At 44.9% G+C, this 15940-nt stretch overlaps 1 protein-coding gene across 1 annotated transcript in view; it reads left to right on the top strand.

Moving 5' to 3' along the window:
- MCCC2 (methylcrotonoyl-CoA carboxylase 2) overlaps window positions 1-15940 on the top strand; it is a 77673-nt gene that overhangs the window by 43317 nt on the left and 18416 nt on the right. Inside the window, exons 9-14 of the mRNA XM_024219623.3 lie at window positions 3478-3577; window positions 5798-5893; window positions 7268-7340; window positions 7589-7665; window positions 15005-15071; window positions 15299-15455. Coding sequence (XP_024075391.1) covers window positions 3478-3577; window positions 5798-5893; window positions 7268-7340; window positions 7589-7665; window positions 15005-15071; window positions 15299-15455 — 570 coding nt within the window. The remainder of the gene's footprint in view (window positions 1-3477; window positions 3578-5797; window positions 5894-7267; window positions 7341-7588; window positions 7666-15004; window positions 15072-15298; window positions 15456-15940) is intronic.

Genomic DNA, 15940 nt, shown 5'->3' with positions numbered 1-15940 from the left:
GGACCGGTGTAGGATCTGCTGCAAGTTCCCTCCCAGAACTATTAAAGAAGGGGAACAGCAGCTTAAGGTTCTCATAATGGAGGCAGCTCTTCGCCCCCACTCAAACCCCGGGTCGGGAGACCCCACACACAGCACGTTGGCGCGGAGTGCCCCGGGACCGTCATCCCGGGAACCGGTGCCAAAAAAGGATGACTCCTGAGACCGGCACGGCTCTTCCCACGGCCAGTCGGCCAGGCACCAGTTTCAGTCACCAGTGCCACAGAAGAAGAAGACGACAGAGGGAGAGCGTTCTCCCACAGCTAAGTCTAAGGAGCGAATGGCTGTGAGACCCCAGTTGGGCCACAGCACTAGATCCCCGGGCAGGGCCGCATTGACTCCTGCCCAGGCGAGGCAGTTGAGTCCGGGCCCATTGCGATCGCCGGACTCTACTGGCCAGCAACTGCCGCTCCCCTTGACACCGGAGGCTTTCGAAGCGGCTCAAGACTTGCTGCATCTCACAGCGCTGTTCTCGCCCCCTAGCACAGAGGTGGCTCCGACCCCAGGTGTAATCAAGAGGGAAGCCAGCGATAATGTCCCGGCGCTCTCCTCCTCCATGGCACCCTCCGGCACCGACACCTCTGGACGCTCCTCCGTGGTCTTCGTTTTCGGAGACCTCAGGGTTGGAGTCAGATACCTACCGTTCTGATAAGAGCAGGAGCAGGAGGTCCAGGTCGCAGCGGGACAGACGGGCTTACCCGGCGCCGTAGCCACTGCAGTGGCAGAACCCCTCTCAGTGGCCCTTCTGGACTCCCTGGGCCTTTCACCAGAGCCAGGGAAGAAGCCAAGGGTCCCGCTCAGTGGCGATTTCGGTGGCTTCGGCCATCTTTATCCCACCGGCTGAGCGACCAGCCACTGAACCACTGCCACCGACGTCAACACCATTGGCTGCAGCATCATTGCCGGCTTCGGCACCAGCCATGGCTTCGGCGCCAACATCAGCACCGGCCTCGACAGCGGCTCCAGTGCCACCAGCAGTACCAACAGCGACCCCGGTACTGACAACGCCACCAGAGGCACCGCCGCCGCTGACACCGGCACCAAGTTCGGTGCCGACAGCCCCATGACCAAGCACGGCACCGTCCGTGTCTGCTCCTGCACGGGATCCCCGAGAGTCACGGGATCCATTGGATGCTGATGGCAGGGAGCAGACTAGCTGCCTATTTACTTTTAAATACAGCAAAAAATATCCACCTCCCTTTCCATTTCTTATAAGGAGTCTTGAAGTTTAAATCTCCTTAGTGTGATAGATAGGCTTGCTTTGATCTGGTTAGCTCTTGGAAGTCCAGGGGCTCCAGGCCCCGTGCTCCCTATTGACAGCTCTGTCCGCCATTAGGGATTTTTTTCCCAAGAACCCCCTGTAACATTTCATGAACCCCCAGGGGTTCATGAACCCCAGTTTGGGAACCACTGTTCTAACCTAAGCCACACTCCAGCGGCAGGGGAAAAGCTTCACTCATTAGATGTCCGCAGAGCGCTAACCTTTTACATCGAGAGAATTAAGCCATTCTGAAAGACAGTCTAGTTATTTGTTGCAGTGGTGGACAGAATGAAAGGTCTTCCTGTCTCCTCTCAACTTATCTCATTATGGATCATGTCCTGCATCCGTGAGTGCTACAACCTGGTGAAGGTGCCCGCTCCTCCAATCACTGCGCACTCCACCAGAGCTCAGGACTCTTCAACGGCGCTCCTGGCACCCAGGAAATCTGCAGAGCAGCAACGTGGTCCTCCATATACACTTTCACCACGCACTATGCGATCACCCAGCAGGCCAGACACGATGCAGACTTTGGAAGAGCAGTGCTCCAGTCAGTGGACGGCTCTGACCCCACCTCCTGAACTTGGGCTTGTGAGTCACCTAATTGGAATGGACATGAACAAGCACTTGAAGAAGAAAAAACTGTTACTCGCCTTCTCGTAACTATTGTTCTTGGAGATGTATTGTTCATGTCCATTCCAATACCCACCATCCTACCCCTCTGTCAGAGTAGCCAGCAAGAAGGAACTGAGGGAGTGGCTGGTCGACAGGGCTCTATATTGAGCGCTATGAAGGCGCGACTCCAGGGGGCACCCAGGCTGACCCGACAGAGGCTGCTATGGGAAAAATCTTCCGGCTACCATGCACATGTGCGCGCACACACCTGATTGAAATGGACAACACATCTCGAAGAACAACAGTTACGAGAAGGTGAGTAACCATTTTTTCAGAGGAAGACAACCCACTTCCATAATTTACCAATCCAGTAATTTAAATGTACACATTTAATGCCCATAGCCCCCATCCAATGATAGTAGTGGAAATTGTACTGAAAATGGTGTCCCTGTGCAATAACTAAAGAAACTCTAGGAAGTCTCTAGGTACCATGTTTGACCTCAGATCCCCAGACTCTATGGTGTTATATTTTACTGGTAATACTTTATCATCGGCTATTCAAAATTTGTTTTTTATTTAAGACTTGGTATTTTTTATTTTGGCATTTTTGAGATTATGGAATTGGTAGTATTATAAGAACTTGTATGACACCCACACTGCCATACTTACAATAGAATGAGTCTATCATATGTTGGAATAAAGTTTTTGTTATTATATATCAACTGCAATAACATGCATATTATAGGTACATTTCTATTGTGCATTCTGTGTTTTATGTTATTAGGTTATTAAATCATAGAAAAGGTCATACATCTTATACCTTCTAGGATTCTTTCCTTTATGGTCAACTGTAGCTTATTGTACACTAAATCAAAATGGCCAGTGATAAAAGGAACATTTTTTAAGAGTCTATACCATCAAAATTGAAATAACTATATACTTTCATGTTCTCAGAATGGAAAAAAAAAAAAGCAAAATTTAAGCATTCCTTTATAATACAATGAATAAATAAGCTATTCTTGTACTTCAGTTTATTGGTGATTGAAGTGTTATTATTAAGGCAATTAATAGTATTTTAAAATCACTGTCAAATTTCCCCCATAATTTCAGTTATTTTCATTCACTGTTTTAACTCATATTTTAGAAGTTTAGTATTGAAATTTTTCTTCCCTAATAGTTCTTCATTCTTCAACATGCATTGTTTTTTATTGTTCACTTACTCATAAGTGTTGGGCTGCTCAAACTAGATTTTATTTTAAATATTGAAACACTTAGTATTTTAAATCCATGTAAGGAACTACATGGATGGTGCAAAAATGTATAAGAAAAGAGGAGTGCAAATATGATGTCTGCCACCTTTGTGGTCTCTTTACAAAAGTAAAAAAAATTGAAACTGTATGTTAAGTTAAGTTCCTAAATATGGATTTGGGAGCCTCGTTTTAGGCATCTAATTTTTAAAATCTTGGCCAAAATATTTTAAAAACTCTCATTTTTATTAGTTTTTGTGTGTATGTGTGGTGTATATTACATATATATTTATATTTATATATATATTTACATCTGTGCAGAAAGTCTGGTGTAACTGATCACTATGCTTTGGATGACAATCATGCACTTCATCTAGCTAGGAAAGTTGTGAGGAGTTTAAATTACCAAAAGAAAGTAGATGTAAGTATATATGTGAATTTTTTGAACATAATGCATTTTCTAAATTAAAATGTATAATTTTTCCTTTTTTTGCTGTGTTATAGCCGTGCTGGGCCCAGGATATTAGTGAGACATGTTGGGTGAGGTAATGTCTTTTATTGGACCAACTTCTGTTGGTGAGAGAAGCTTTTGAATAACACAGAGCTGGAGAAGAGCTCTGTGTAGCTCAAAATAAGAGAGATTATCTTACCCACCCTGTTTATCTAGTTTTTCCTTATTATTTGTATAGTACATTGGTATGTCTGACATTAAATACATTTTTGACATTGAAAAAAGACACAGTTCCTGTCCCAAAGAGCTGTCTGTCTAAAGGTCTAATCTTGCAAGTATGTGCTTCTATATTCAGTCCCAGTGACACTGATGGGACTGCATGCAGGCGTAAGCAGGGGTTTGGGGTAACTGTTTCAGAAATATACTCTAAATTAAAGTAGGCCCAATTCCACAACATACTTAATTTTAAGCGTATGAGCAGTCAGTCCCATTGACTTCAATGGGACCTCCTCATGCTTAAAGCCAGGTACATGCTGAAATACCTCCTTGAATCTGGGTTTTAGAACAAAGGAAGTGGAGAGGGAGGGGGTGTAGTCAAATCATTAATAATTCAGGTTCATCATGTGTCTTGTTGATTTTAAAATAATGGGGTAGGTTCGATGTAAAGGGTGGATGGCTTGTAGTGGAGGCAGAGGTGAAAGTAAGTCGGTACGCCCCAGTGCGGTGTACCGGCAACAGCTGGTGCACCGTACGGGGCGGATAGGCTTCCCCTGGCGGCGATTTAAAGGGCCTGGGGCTCCTGCCGCAGCTACTGCCCCGGGCCCTTTAAATCGTCTCCGGAGCCCTGGAGTAGCAGCGGCGGGGTTCCGGCGGCTATTTAAAGGGTCCGGGACTGCGGCAGCCGCTACCGCCCCGGCCCTTAAAATAGCCGCCGGAGCCCCGCCGCCGCCTCCCCAGAGCTCTGGCAGTAGGACTCCGGGGATGATTTAAAGGGTCTGGGGCTCCAGTAGCCACTACCGCCCCGGGCCCTTTAACTTGCTGCCGGAGCCCCACCGCCGCCTCCCCAGGGCTCCGGCAGCAGGGCTCCAGGGACAATTTAAAGGGCCCAGGGCTGTAGTGGCAGCCGGAGTGGGCCCTTTAAATCACCACCCAAGCCCCTGGCTGCCGCTGCTACCCCGGGGCTCCGGCAGCAGGGCTCGGGTAGCGATTTAAAGGGCCCGGGGATCCCACTGCCGCTACCCTCCGGGGCCCTTTAAATTGCCACCCGAGCCCCACTGCCGGAGCCCTGGGGTAGCGGCAGCGGGGCTCTGGGGTGATTTAAAGGGCCAGGGGCTCCCAGCTGCTGCTACTGCAGCGGAGCCCCAGGCCTTTTAAAGCTCCGCCAGAGGCTGGGGTCCTGGGGTAGCAGTGGCAGCCGGGAGCCCCCTCCGATGGTGATTTAAAGTGCCTGGGGCTCCGCTGCGGAAGCTGGAGCCCCGGGTCCTTTAAATCAGCCCCAGGGCTCCCAGCCGCCTCTGCAGCTGGTAGCTCTGGGGTGATTTAAAGGGCCTGGGGCTCCTAGCTGCTGCTACCACAGCCCTAGCCCTGGGCTCTTTAAATCCTGACTTAAAGCGCCTGGGGATTTAAAGGCCCCGCCTCTTCCGGTTGAGGCCCCGCCCCCTCCTAAGGACTCCGGAGTACTGTTAAATCCTTTAAGTTACTTTCACCCCTGAGTGGAGGAATTGGCTTAAGTCAGAGGGTCAGATTGAGGAGATAGAGTCACTGGCTGAAGGAGGAGAGGGTATATAAACATAAGTAGTGGCCTGGAAAAAATATTTTCCTGTTTATAGTGTGCCAGTCACCCTGGTATCTAGTTGGGGACAAGGGTACAGATATGCAAATGAGAGAAAGATGCAAAAGTTTTGGTAAAGTGGGAGGAATCGTCAGTGTGGAGTATGGGCAGAGGTGAGGGGTGCAGTAGTAGGAGTTAGGGAGAGAAAGAAAGTGAGGACTGATGCTGTTCAGACCCTTCAGTGTAAGGGGCTTGAACTTGACACAAAACAAGGTGGGAAGCGAGTAGAGTGATTTGAGCATGAGTGGTGAAAGGGTAGCTATGAACAGGGTAGTTGGGAAATTCACTAGGCTGTTTTGGCTTATTATGGTGTGAAATAATTTCTGTGTCATTTTAATAGCTTTATTAAATTGCTGCAGGTGACAGTGGAACCATCAGAAGAGCCTTTATATCCTGCTGATGAATTATATGGAATAGTTGGGGATCAGCTTAAAAGAAACTTTGATGTCAAAGAGGTATAGATAAAAATGTAGCTGCAAAATATACACACAAAATACTTTTTACACTCAGTTTCCTTGCAGGAAGGCATGCTTCGTTTATTCCTCAACATTTGTCTTCAGAATACAGTACTGGGCTTTCTAATGTTTTAAATGTTCTTGTTTTGGTAAGCCCGGTAAAATGTCAATGCATTGTTAAAAATGTAACTCTTTTCTGTTATTCTGTTGAAAAAAGCATTAACAAAGGTTAGAGTTTAATAAGTATTTTAAAAAGGTTGCCAAGACTACAGTTAACTAATATGTTTGCAGATCTTCTATACCACGTGGCCACTGCTCGGATACAGTATTTTAGCTTTCTTTTTTTGCTAATTCTGTAGAGCTAAATACAAAGGATTCTGTCCTGATTTAAGGATTCTGGAGGCCTCAAACATAACAGAAATAGTTCAGCTCTCCCAGCCACACAAAGGGGTCTCACCCTGCAGAGTGCTGCTCCACAATATGTAGCACTACTTTGCACATCTACTGATCACAACATGCTCTTAGAGGACCCTAAGGCCTCAGTAACAGCTGCACAGTCAGTTTACACACTGTTTATGGGTTGGGGAGGACTGCATTCTCTCCAAGCCCTCCTGCATAAGGTCCCATGTGCAAAGCCTATTTACTCAAACTTTGCCTGCAAGACCAGTATTTGGTCTGTAGTTAAGAGTCCTGGCTTGAAACCTCCTTTAAATACTTTTCCAGGAGACATGAAGTCTCACTTTCATTACGGGGACACTGAAGTACTTTAATACTCCAGTTTCCTATTCTTTAAAGTTGACATTTCTTTTGTCATGTGTCTTGCTGGTTATGCTCATATGATTAGTCACAAAACCGAATCTTGGTAATTTTAAAACTGATCATCCATTGTTGTATGACAGGTCCCAAACATAAGCAAAGCTTCATATGCATGTACCTCTAAAGAGACTGGCAAATGCATGTATGTAGCTTTTTCTATCTTTGAAATATATAGTGAGTGTATCCATTTGTGGTTAATATGCCTGGAAAATCCAGTTTTTCTATCTGATGTGGGAGTAAACAGAAGAACTTGCTTAAAATTCAGTTTTGAAGGTGTGTAAAGTTTGGGACCTGATGTTGTCAAGCTTTAAATCTCCTTTAAAAGAGAGACCCTCTTTTCATGAAAATAGAGGTAAAGCATAACTTATAAGGTAAAAGGGTTCTTTTCCCCCAGCCTAACTTTTGCCTGCCATCAAAATGAAATGGTTATTTCAAAATCCCTTGAATACATGATGACAAGTTAAATGTCAAAGTGCACCCTGTCTTTCTAAACAAATTTTAGTGCAAACTAAAATAAGGAGGGGAGCCTAATTTTCCTCTTTTTCCCCCCCCCTTAAGGTCATTGCTAGAATTGTAGATGGAAGTAAATTTGATGAATTCAAAGCCTTATATGGGGATACGTTAATCACAGGTATTTAGAACATATATATATATTTTAATTATTCTGTAAATATTTCTCCCAGTTTTACAGGTGGGATCATTTTGTTTGGCTCACCCATTGTGCTGAGCTTTAAAATTATTTAATAATAAAAAAAATTCTTTCCTCAAGAGACACATCATTGCATCAAGGAAATAGTATTAGCTCTGCATTTTTTATAGTGAAATCAATGTACCTGAAAATTTGTAACTTTTTGTTGTTTTTCTTTTTTCCCTATTCAGGATTTGCTAGACTATTTGGTTACCCAGTAGGAATTATTGGAAACAATGGAGTTCTCTTCTCTGAGTCAGCAAAGAAGGCAAGTTTAATATATTATTGAGCCTCTTTTCAAATTTTAATTGAACATTGTTACTGAGAATTCAACTATTGAACCAGAATTTCCAAGAGGAAAAATGGTCTTTTTTTGTAATAACTGATGGACTTGTCTGTGTGGGTATCTGATGTGAACATGAAATGACCAAAATTCCTTGATAGACTTTGAAAGTAATTGACTTTATTTTATAAAAGATGGTGTTACCATAACTGTTTCAGATAAGAGGTAGACATGGTAAGAGGAAAGTATAGTTACAAGAAGAGCAATCAGAGCTGTATGGATATGACACAGTTGAAGTAATAAATTCTAAAACCTCCAGCTGTTACAGGAAAGTCAATACAAATGCTTTAAAAAGTAATTGTTAGATGAAATTCTAACCCTTTAAAATTGAAATGTTACAGTAAATCATAATTTTTCTAGTGATTGGCAAGAATTTAGTCCCAGTCAAAATTTCTAGTGTACTCTTATTTCTCATTCTGGTATCCAATTTGTTGGCTTACAATAGGTTTGCTTTTCATACTTCTTGGTAACTCCTGAAATAAACTAACTAATAAAATAAATATATAATGTACATCAGGGATCGGCAATCTTTGGCACGCAGCCCGCCAGAGTAAGCACCCTGGTGGGCCGGGCCGGTTTGTTTACCTGCCGCGTCCTCAGGCTCGGCCGATCACGGCTCCCACTGGCTGCGGTTCACCGCTCCAGGCCGATGGGGGCAGCAGGAAGCGGCGGCCAGCACATCCCTCGCCCCGCGCCGCTTCCCGTAGCCCCCATTGGCCTGGGACGGCGAACCGCGGCCAGTGGGAGCCGCGATCGGCCGAACCTGTGGATGTGGCAGGTAAACAATCCGGCCCGGCCCTCCAGGGTGCTTACCCTGGCGGAGCGCATGCCAAAGGCTGTCAATCCCTGATATACATCCTTATATCTTCTTTACAACCTCGGTACAATGTATTTTTGCTCCTTTTTTTAAAAACAAAAGTGTTACTCCAATACAATGTTCTGAATATGTCAGTGCTTTTACAGAAGGATCAGGGAACAGAGAGGCTCTTTAGGTGAGAAGGTGGCTATTGGCCAAGTTCTGTCTTACTTAAATATGGGATTCTGGATTCTTTAAAGAAACCAGTAACAAGGCCAAACTGAATTTCTGTTTTGTGGGGAAGAAGGGCAATAGTTATCCTATATCCTGGTCTCTTTTGGTGAAATCCTCACAGAACTGGTGAGGAAGTTGTGCAGGAAGACTGGGGGAAAGAGAGAGCTTTTGGGAAAAAGTTGAAGAAGGGAAAAGATTTTGCTTGGCTCATAGGTGTCATGAAACAAGGCACAAAGTTGAGCTGCGTGTAATGGAGAATACTTTGAACTTTAAGGATTGCAATAAATAAGACCATTTTCTAGTGACATTTGTTTTCTACAGCTCTCTGCAGCTTGTAAAGACCTCATTACCCTTTTATACCTTCAGTATTCTCTGGTGATTAGTATTGCAAAAGCTTTCCTATCAACAAGAAAGCAAGGGAGTACTTTTTCTCTCTTTCTCCTTATTATTTATGCCATCGTATCTGGCACTATAAGAGTAGTTTATCAAAATCCAATCTCCAAATAGAGTACATGTTCAGAACAATGGAATGATAGTGTTCAGAGTCCTCCCATGAAACTTGGTGGTAACTCTCAGCCACTTCTGTCATCAGACCTGTCCAACTCATATTCTCCTGTTAAATGGCAGAAAACTTAATTAACACAGAGTTACGGTTGCCCAGTAACCGGTGACCTTCCAGAACATCAAATTCAGCACAATTCAGACTTCTGAAAACCGGGAAAATAAAGAGTTACGGTAAATGTCCATGCAACCTCTATTCTGCCGTCTGGAGCTGGCAATAGCTACTGAGAATTATCTGCATTCACTCCGGCTGCATTAACTGTGTGAGGTGTAGCGTACTGAATGGTGAAGGAGTGAATTGGAGCAGTCATAATGATATGAGCAAAGTCCTGAGCAGGATCGGCTCCAGCTTTTTTGCCGCCCCAAGCAGTGAAGAAAAACAAACAAACAAAAAAACAGGTTGAGCTGCCACCAAAGTGCTGCCGAAGAGGAAGAGACGGAGCGAAGAACCCGCCGCCGAATTGCCATTGAAGACTAAAGCGGAGCACTTGAGCTGCCGCCAAAGTGCTGCCGAAGACCTGGACGTGCCGCCCCAATCACGGACTGACTGCCGCCCCTTTCTATTGGCCGCCCCAGGCACTTGCTTCCTTCGCTGGTGCCTGGAGCCGGCCCTGGTCCTGAGAAAATAACAATTTAAAAAAAATCCACAGCAGCATCATGGGTAAATGTTCAAGTTTCACGGGCTATGTATGGCCATCGAGACACCCCACCCCAAGGTTAGTAGGGCCCCCAAGATCCCAGAACACACAGTGGTCAGGGAGAAGGGCTCAGACACCTGCAGAGGGATCGGGCTCTCCCAGATCCCAGTGCACATACAGAAGGGAAGAATTCAGAGCTAACAGCCCCCCCATTCCTAAACCCCCAACTTCCTGTGCTACCCCTTCCCTTTCACCTGAGACCCCTAAAGCCTCTTCCTTGCCCAGCCACCCATTCCCACTTATCCCATAATACCCCCATTCCTTGCTGCAGACCCAAACCTTTTTTGAAGCCCTAATCACCTCTCCCCTCCTCATGAACATTCACATGTGTATTTTGTTTTCTTTTAAAAATAGTTGAATATTCTGCTGTATTCAGATTACATTTCTAACTCCCCCCCCCAAACCAAAATACCAACACACACACACCACCCACTCCCACACACACACACCTCTGGACAGAGGCAGATTTTTCACAATTGTTCATAGTTCATTCTCAGATTTCTGCCCAGGGTGCGTTTCAAACTTCAGAGTTGCTAGAATCTGTGAACTCAATGAAATACTGTTTTTTTTCCCCTTGTGACTGTATTTTGGGAACACCTTGCTCAATGACCCCACATGTGGATTGCTAACCCTACAGTACCATGAGGCATAGCAAATTTTAAGACAATCTGTGTAAGCACATGTATTTTAGAGCATTAAGAAGAGTAATCCTTTTAACAAGAAGGACTTCCCAACAATAGTGAGGGCCGAGTTGGTGCTCCATTATAATATTGTATGAAATTAGGAGGAGACTATAAGGGAGAGCCTCTATGCATCCATCAGCTGCATAGCCGCTTCAGAGGTGTTCAGTGGCCCATTTGTCTCAATGAGATGTTCTCAGATGAAAGAGAACACCTAGATTAGTACAGCCTGAAACAATAGCTCTGAGACATGTGAACTGCTCCTTTCATGTCCATGAGTGCTCTCCTGCACCAAGTGCTGGAGAGTTTCTGATACCCATTCTTACTCCTCACTCCTCAGCCAGTCTCAGCAGTGTGTTCTTGGTGCATGACCCAAGCATGCCTGTTCTAAGCTCCCCACCCAGAGGGCAGGGCTTCCCCAGATCCTGGCTCACCTGGGGGAGGTATAGGGAGAGGCAAGGGCCCTCCAGAACCATACTCCCATGGGGAGGGGACAGGGCCGGCAATAGGATTTTTGCCGCCCCAAGCAAAAACAATTTTGGCCGCCCCCCCACCCCCCGTTTTTTTCTTACCCCACCCCCGGCCCTGCCTCAACTCTGCCCCTTCCCCAAATCCCCAGCCCTGCCTCCTCCCCCCAGGCTCTCAAGCCTAGGAGGGAGGGAAGGAGGGAGGGGGGGAGAAGCGGCGCGCACGCCGCAGCCACTCGGGATCTCCTCCTCCCTCCCAGGCTCTCAAGCCTGGGAGGGAGGGGGAGCAGCGGCGCGCGAATCAGCTGTTTCGCGCGCCATGGCCGCTCGGGATCTCCCCCTCCCTCCCAGGTTTGAGAGCCTGGGAGGGAGGGCGAGCAGCGGCGCGCGAATCAGCTGTTTCGCGCGCCATGGCGCGCAAGCGGCAGCAGCGGAGGTGAGCTAGAGCGGCCGGGGCACATTTTTAGGGGCGGCAGGGGCGGCATTCTGGTGCCGGCCATGCCACCCCTAAAAATGTGCCGCCCCAAGCACCAGCTTGTTTTGCTGGTGCCTAGAGCCGGCCCTGGGAGGGGAGCAGGAAAGGGAAGCTACACCCTTCCCCTGATCCTGGCGCACCCATGGGGACAGAGAGCTGGGCTCAGAGACCATGGGGGGGGGGAGGGGGGAGGAACCCTCAGATCCCAGCTCACATAGCAAGGTAGGGAGAGGGACTTTCCCCCAGAATAAAAATTCCCCTTTGACAGAGGCAGATTGGAGCAATATGCCTGCTTTTTTTTTTTTTTTTTTCCAGATTTTTGCCCTAGGTTGGATTTGAGCTCACAGTGACTAGAGTGTTGCTCAGAATTGGTAACCATAATGTGTCCTTGAAGCCATCCTGGTCCTGTGACATAGAGATAGTTTTATGGACAGTTAGCACTTCACTCTGTATATTCTCAGTGTAATCCATGGGGTGCATAAACCTTAGGCCAGGTCTACACTACAGACCTATGTCAGTATAACTACACCACTCAAGGGTGTGAAAAATCCACACCCTTGAGCAACATAGTTATACCCACCTAACCCCCCCATGTAGACAGCACTATGTCAACTGGAGGGCTTCTCCCACTGACATAGCTACTGTCTTTCAGGGAGGTGGATTAATTAGGCTGATAAGAGAAGTTCTTTTGTTGATGCAGTAGAATCTTCACAAAAGCCCCACAGTGGTGCAGCTGTAGTGCTGTACGTGAAGACAAGCCCTTAAAGTGCCTAACTGGAGAAGCAAACTCTATTTCAAAAAATGTTTTAATTTGATTTCCCACAAAGGGAAGGTGGGTGCCATGCACTCTGTTGAGGTAACCTTCAAGCATCTGAGATCCTGATGTGATGATTTGAGCCCTGGTTTGGTCTCTGTATGTGAGCAAAAAATGTTGCCAAAACATGTCAACTTTAAGAAAACCTTTTTTTTCCCTCTAGGGGCAGTATCTTGGGAACCCCTTGTTCAAATGGCCCCAAATTTGGATCACTGTCTGTACCCTGCTTCTCCATGAGGCACACCAAATTTCAAGGCAATATGATTAACTATACAGATTAGAGCATTTAGAACAGTCAAACTGCGACCAGAAAGCTGGTCTTAACCTTAACTATAGCAGAACTGTTGCTCTGCTCTATTTTTTTTTTATAAATGAGACCCTGACCTAATTTTTAGCTTAGTCTGTACAACATGTGATTTATCTTCTGTAATGGCCATAACCTGATAATGTAATGAAGAAAGCACACACTATTAGTAACAGTTCCAAAACTATACAGACCTATTTAAAATGGCAGACCTTGCCTACTGTGGCTTTTCCCCAAAGTGATCACTAGTCTTTTGAGTGCTTCTATGTGTATTATCAGTTTTCCCCTCTTTGCTAGCAACTAGGGGTTATTTGAGTATTGTGAACAGGTCAGGGTTTTTCCAGTTGCTATGGTGCACCTCTCAGGGGTTTATAGTCTGAAAGAATGGTCATTAATTTAAACTCTATCAGCAGAGGATAAATACGGTTTTTAAATGAAGGAACAATATGTAATATTGACTGAAAAGCCAAGTCTTTCATTTGTGTCAAGTTTACATTTTTCAGTATCAGTACGACCACCTGCTTCGTGCCCTTTCAGGTTATTGTTTACTGTTATCTCACAGAATAGATTTTGTGTTACAGAATTAAGGTTTTCCCCTCACCCCCCAAAAATGTGGCAAAGCCATTTCAGCTTGTTGATTATTTTTTCATGTTCTCCATGAGGCATAAGAATGTAAGAATGTAAAACATGCTCTTTTTATCTTCGCATGTGATAAAACTAACCATATGTAATAGGCTGAAAGTATGAAGCCTAAAATATCCTTGGCAATGACTCACAGGCATAAATAATCTTGTGGACTATCTCACTATTCTGATGCTTTGTAAATACTCTGCATTTTTGCCTTGCCTCACTGATCTTGGCCATGCTCAATGAGCTAGTGGGGCTTCTTTGGCCTCCTGACCTGCTCTCCAAGTCAGTCAGCATTTCAGTCAGCATTCAAGTTCAATCAGTTGTATGGGATTCCTCCAAACATAATACAATAAAATGTTTTTGTACCTGAACCCTGCATCACTCACCCCGCAACAACCAGGCCTTTGGAAGTGCTAGAGTGGGGCAGATAGGGATGGAAAAATTCCCAAAGGCTGCGTGACTGTGGGTAGGTTTGCCAAAGATGGTTTAGGCACAGTTGTTTAATGTGCAAAACAAAACATTTAATGGACAAAGCCAATAAAATTAAGAAAAAGTTTCGTAGTTTCTCAAATTCTTGAGTGCAGCCCCAAACTGCCTTTGCTGCTGAGGTTATCCTGGAGTCTTTCCTCAGGCTGCCCTGCCTCCCTGGAACTACAAGGAGCAGTGACTCAGGCTGTTAATGGCTTTCTATACAGCAGCATTGTTCTTGTTGCCTTAGGCAGTACAGACCTTACAGCAGCACCGTTGTACCGCTGCAGTTGCGCTCCTGCAAGGTCTCCTGTGTAACCGCTCTATGACACAGCGCTGTTCACACCAGCACTTATGTCAATCAGGGGTGTGTTTTTTTTTTCACACCCCTGACTGACAAAAGTTTTACTGACAAAAGTGCTACTGTAGACATAGCCTTAATTTTATGAAGTTGATGGATTTCCACTCCATACGGCTAAATGCAGTAACACGGCTGCTACTCTGAAGCCTTAATTTTGTTACCTTCTGTTTGCTACATCTGTTCTTTAAATTAACCCCACCTCTAATGGCAGCAATTACCAGAGTGTAACTGATTGCAGAGGAATCTGCTGCCATTTCTTCATTAGGTAAAATAGCCCTTAGTTAGGAAGTGAGGAGAGGGAGGAAGAGAGAGAATAAAAAGACAGAATTTCCTCTGTGCTCCATGGAAATGATGGAGAAATCGAATACTGCAGTAGTGTGGAAGAATAAGAAAGGTAAGGCACTGAGGATTTGGGTAGATTTCACTGGAAGGAATGTAAAAATGAGGTTTCACTCATAACTGTGGTTTTTATCTGTTTATTTTCCATTATACAGTATTAGTTGTTACTTTTATCTTTGAACCTACACGTTATTCACAGGCTCCTGTTTCCATTGAAGTCAGTGGAAGTTTTGCTATTGACTTTAGTGGGAAGAGGGTCCTGCCCCCAGTGTGTCCCCTATGATGAAGGGGACAAAGCAGGGCCTGGCCTTGTTCCCACTTGAAGCCTATGGCAAAATGTCCATTGGAAGCAGAGTGACAATAACATCAAACAGAGTGACTGTAGATATTGCTTCACTCATTCATCTCTTAACAATTTACCTTTACTCTGTTTGCAGGGAACTCATTTTATTCAATTATGTTGCCAAAGAAATATTCCCATTGTGTTTTTGCAGAACATCACAGGTGAGTAAACCTGACTAATAGGCTTTGTTGCTGGTCATTCAGGTTCAGGCATTGAGGCAGCATCTATGTGTATATTATCTGTATCTCTCAATTGTCAGAAACCAGCCTGTCTGAACATATAGGCCCATTCCCATCAATGATTTATAATAATATGGTTTTGTTTGAGTGAATGATGCATAGCTAGTATTTAGCAACTGAAAGATCTTGTTCATCTTAAAATGTATTAGGTTTCATGGTTGGTAGAGATTATGAAGCTGGAGGAATAGCAAAGGATGGAGCTAAGATGGTAACTGCTGTAGCCTGTGCCAGTGTACCTAAAATAACAGTAATTATTGGAGGATCCTATGGTGCTGGAAACTATGGTATGTGTGGAAGGGCATATAGGTAAGTATCACTCCTGATTATAATAGGAAGTAAAGGTTTCATATGACTTTCAAATCCCATTACCCAAAAATTAATTTTAACCCTGACAGAAATTGTGCTGCCTTTGTTTAGAAAGCATCTTGCACACAGTGGGTGCGACCAGAAGTAAATAATAGCTGTAGGACCTTGTGGAGATTGTTAGGCTCATAACTTAACTAGTCTTAAAATTTTGTGGTGGAGGAAATTCTCAGGAAGATAAATAGCTAACTTTTAAAAAACAAAACAAAACTATTTCTCCATTGCTAAAAAAGGAAAAATGTCTGCTGTTTTTTGTGCATCCAACAGCAAACATAGTGGGCTGGGCCCTGTAACCCTTACTCATACAAGTAGTGCTTATTTGTGTGAAAGTCCCATTGGCTGCAGGGGGTCTGTTCGTATGAATAATGTTTATAGGATCCACCCAAAAAAATTGTTAGTTAGTTTTTTAGTCTCTGTTCACACTATTC

The sequence above is a fragment of the Terrapene carolina genome, unplaced genomic scaffold (assembly GCF_002925995.2).
Source record: "Terrapene carolina triunguis isolate 2854851 unplaced genomic scaffold, T_m_triunguis-2.0 Scaffold69, whole genome shotgun sequence".
NCBI classification, from domain to species: domain Eukaryota; kingdom Metazoa; phylum Chordata; order Testudines; family Emydidae; genus Terrapene; species Terrapene triunguis.
This window is presented reverse-complemented; position numbering and strand designations above follow the sequence as displayed.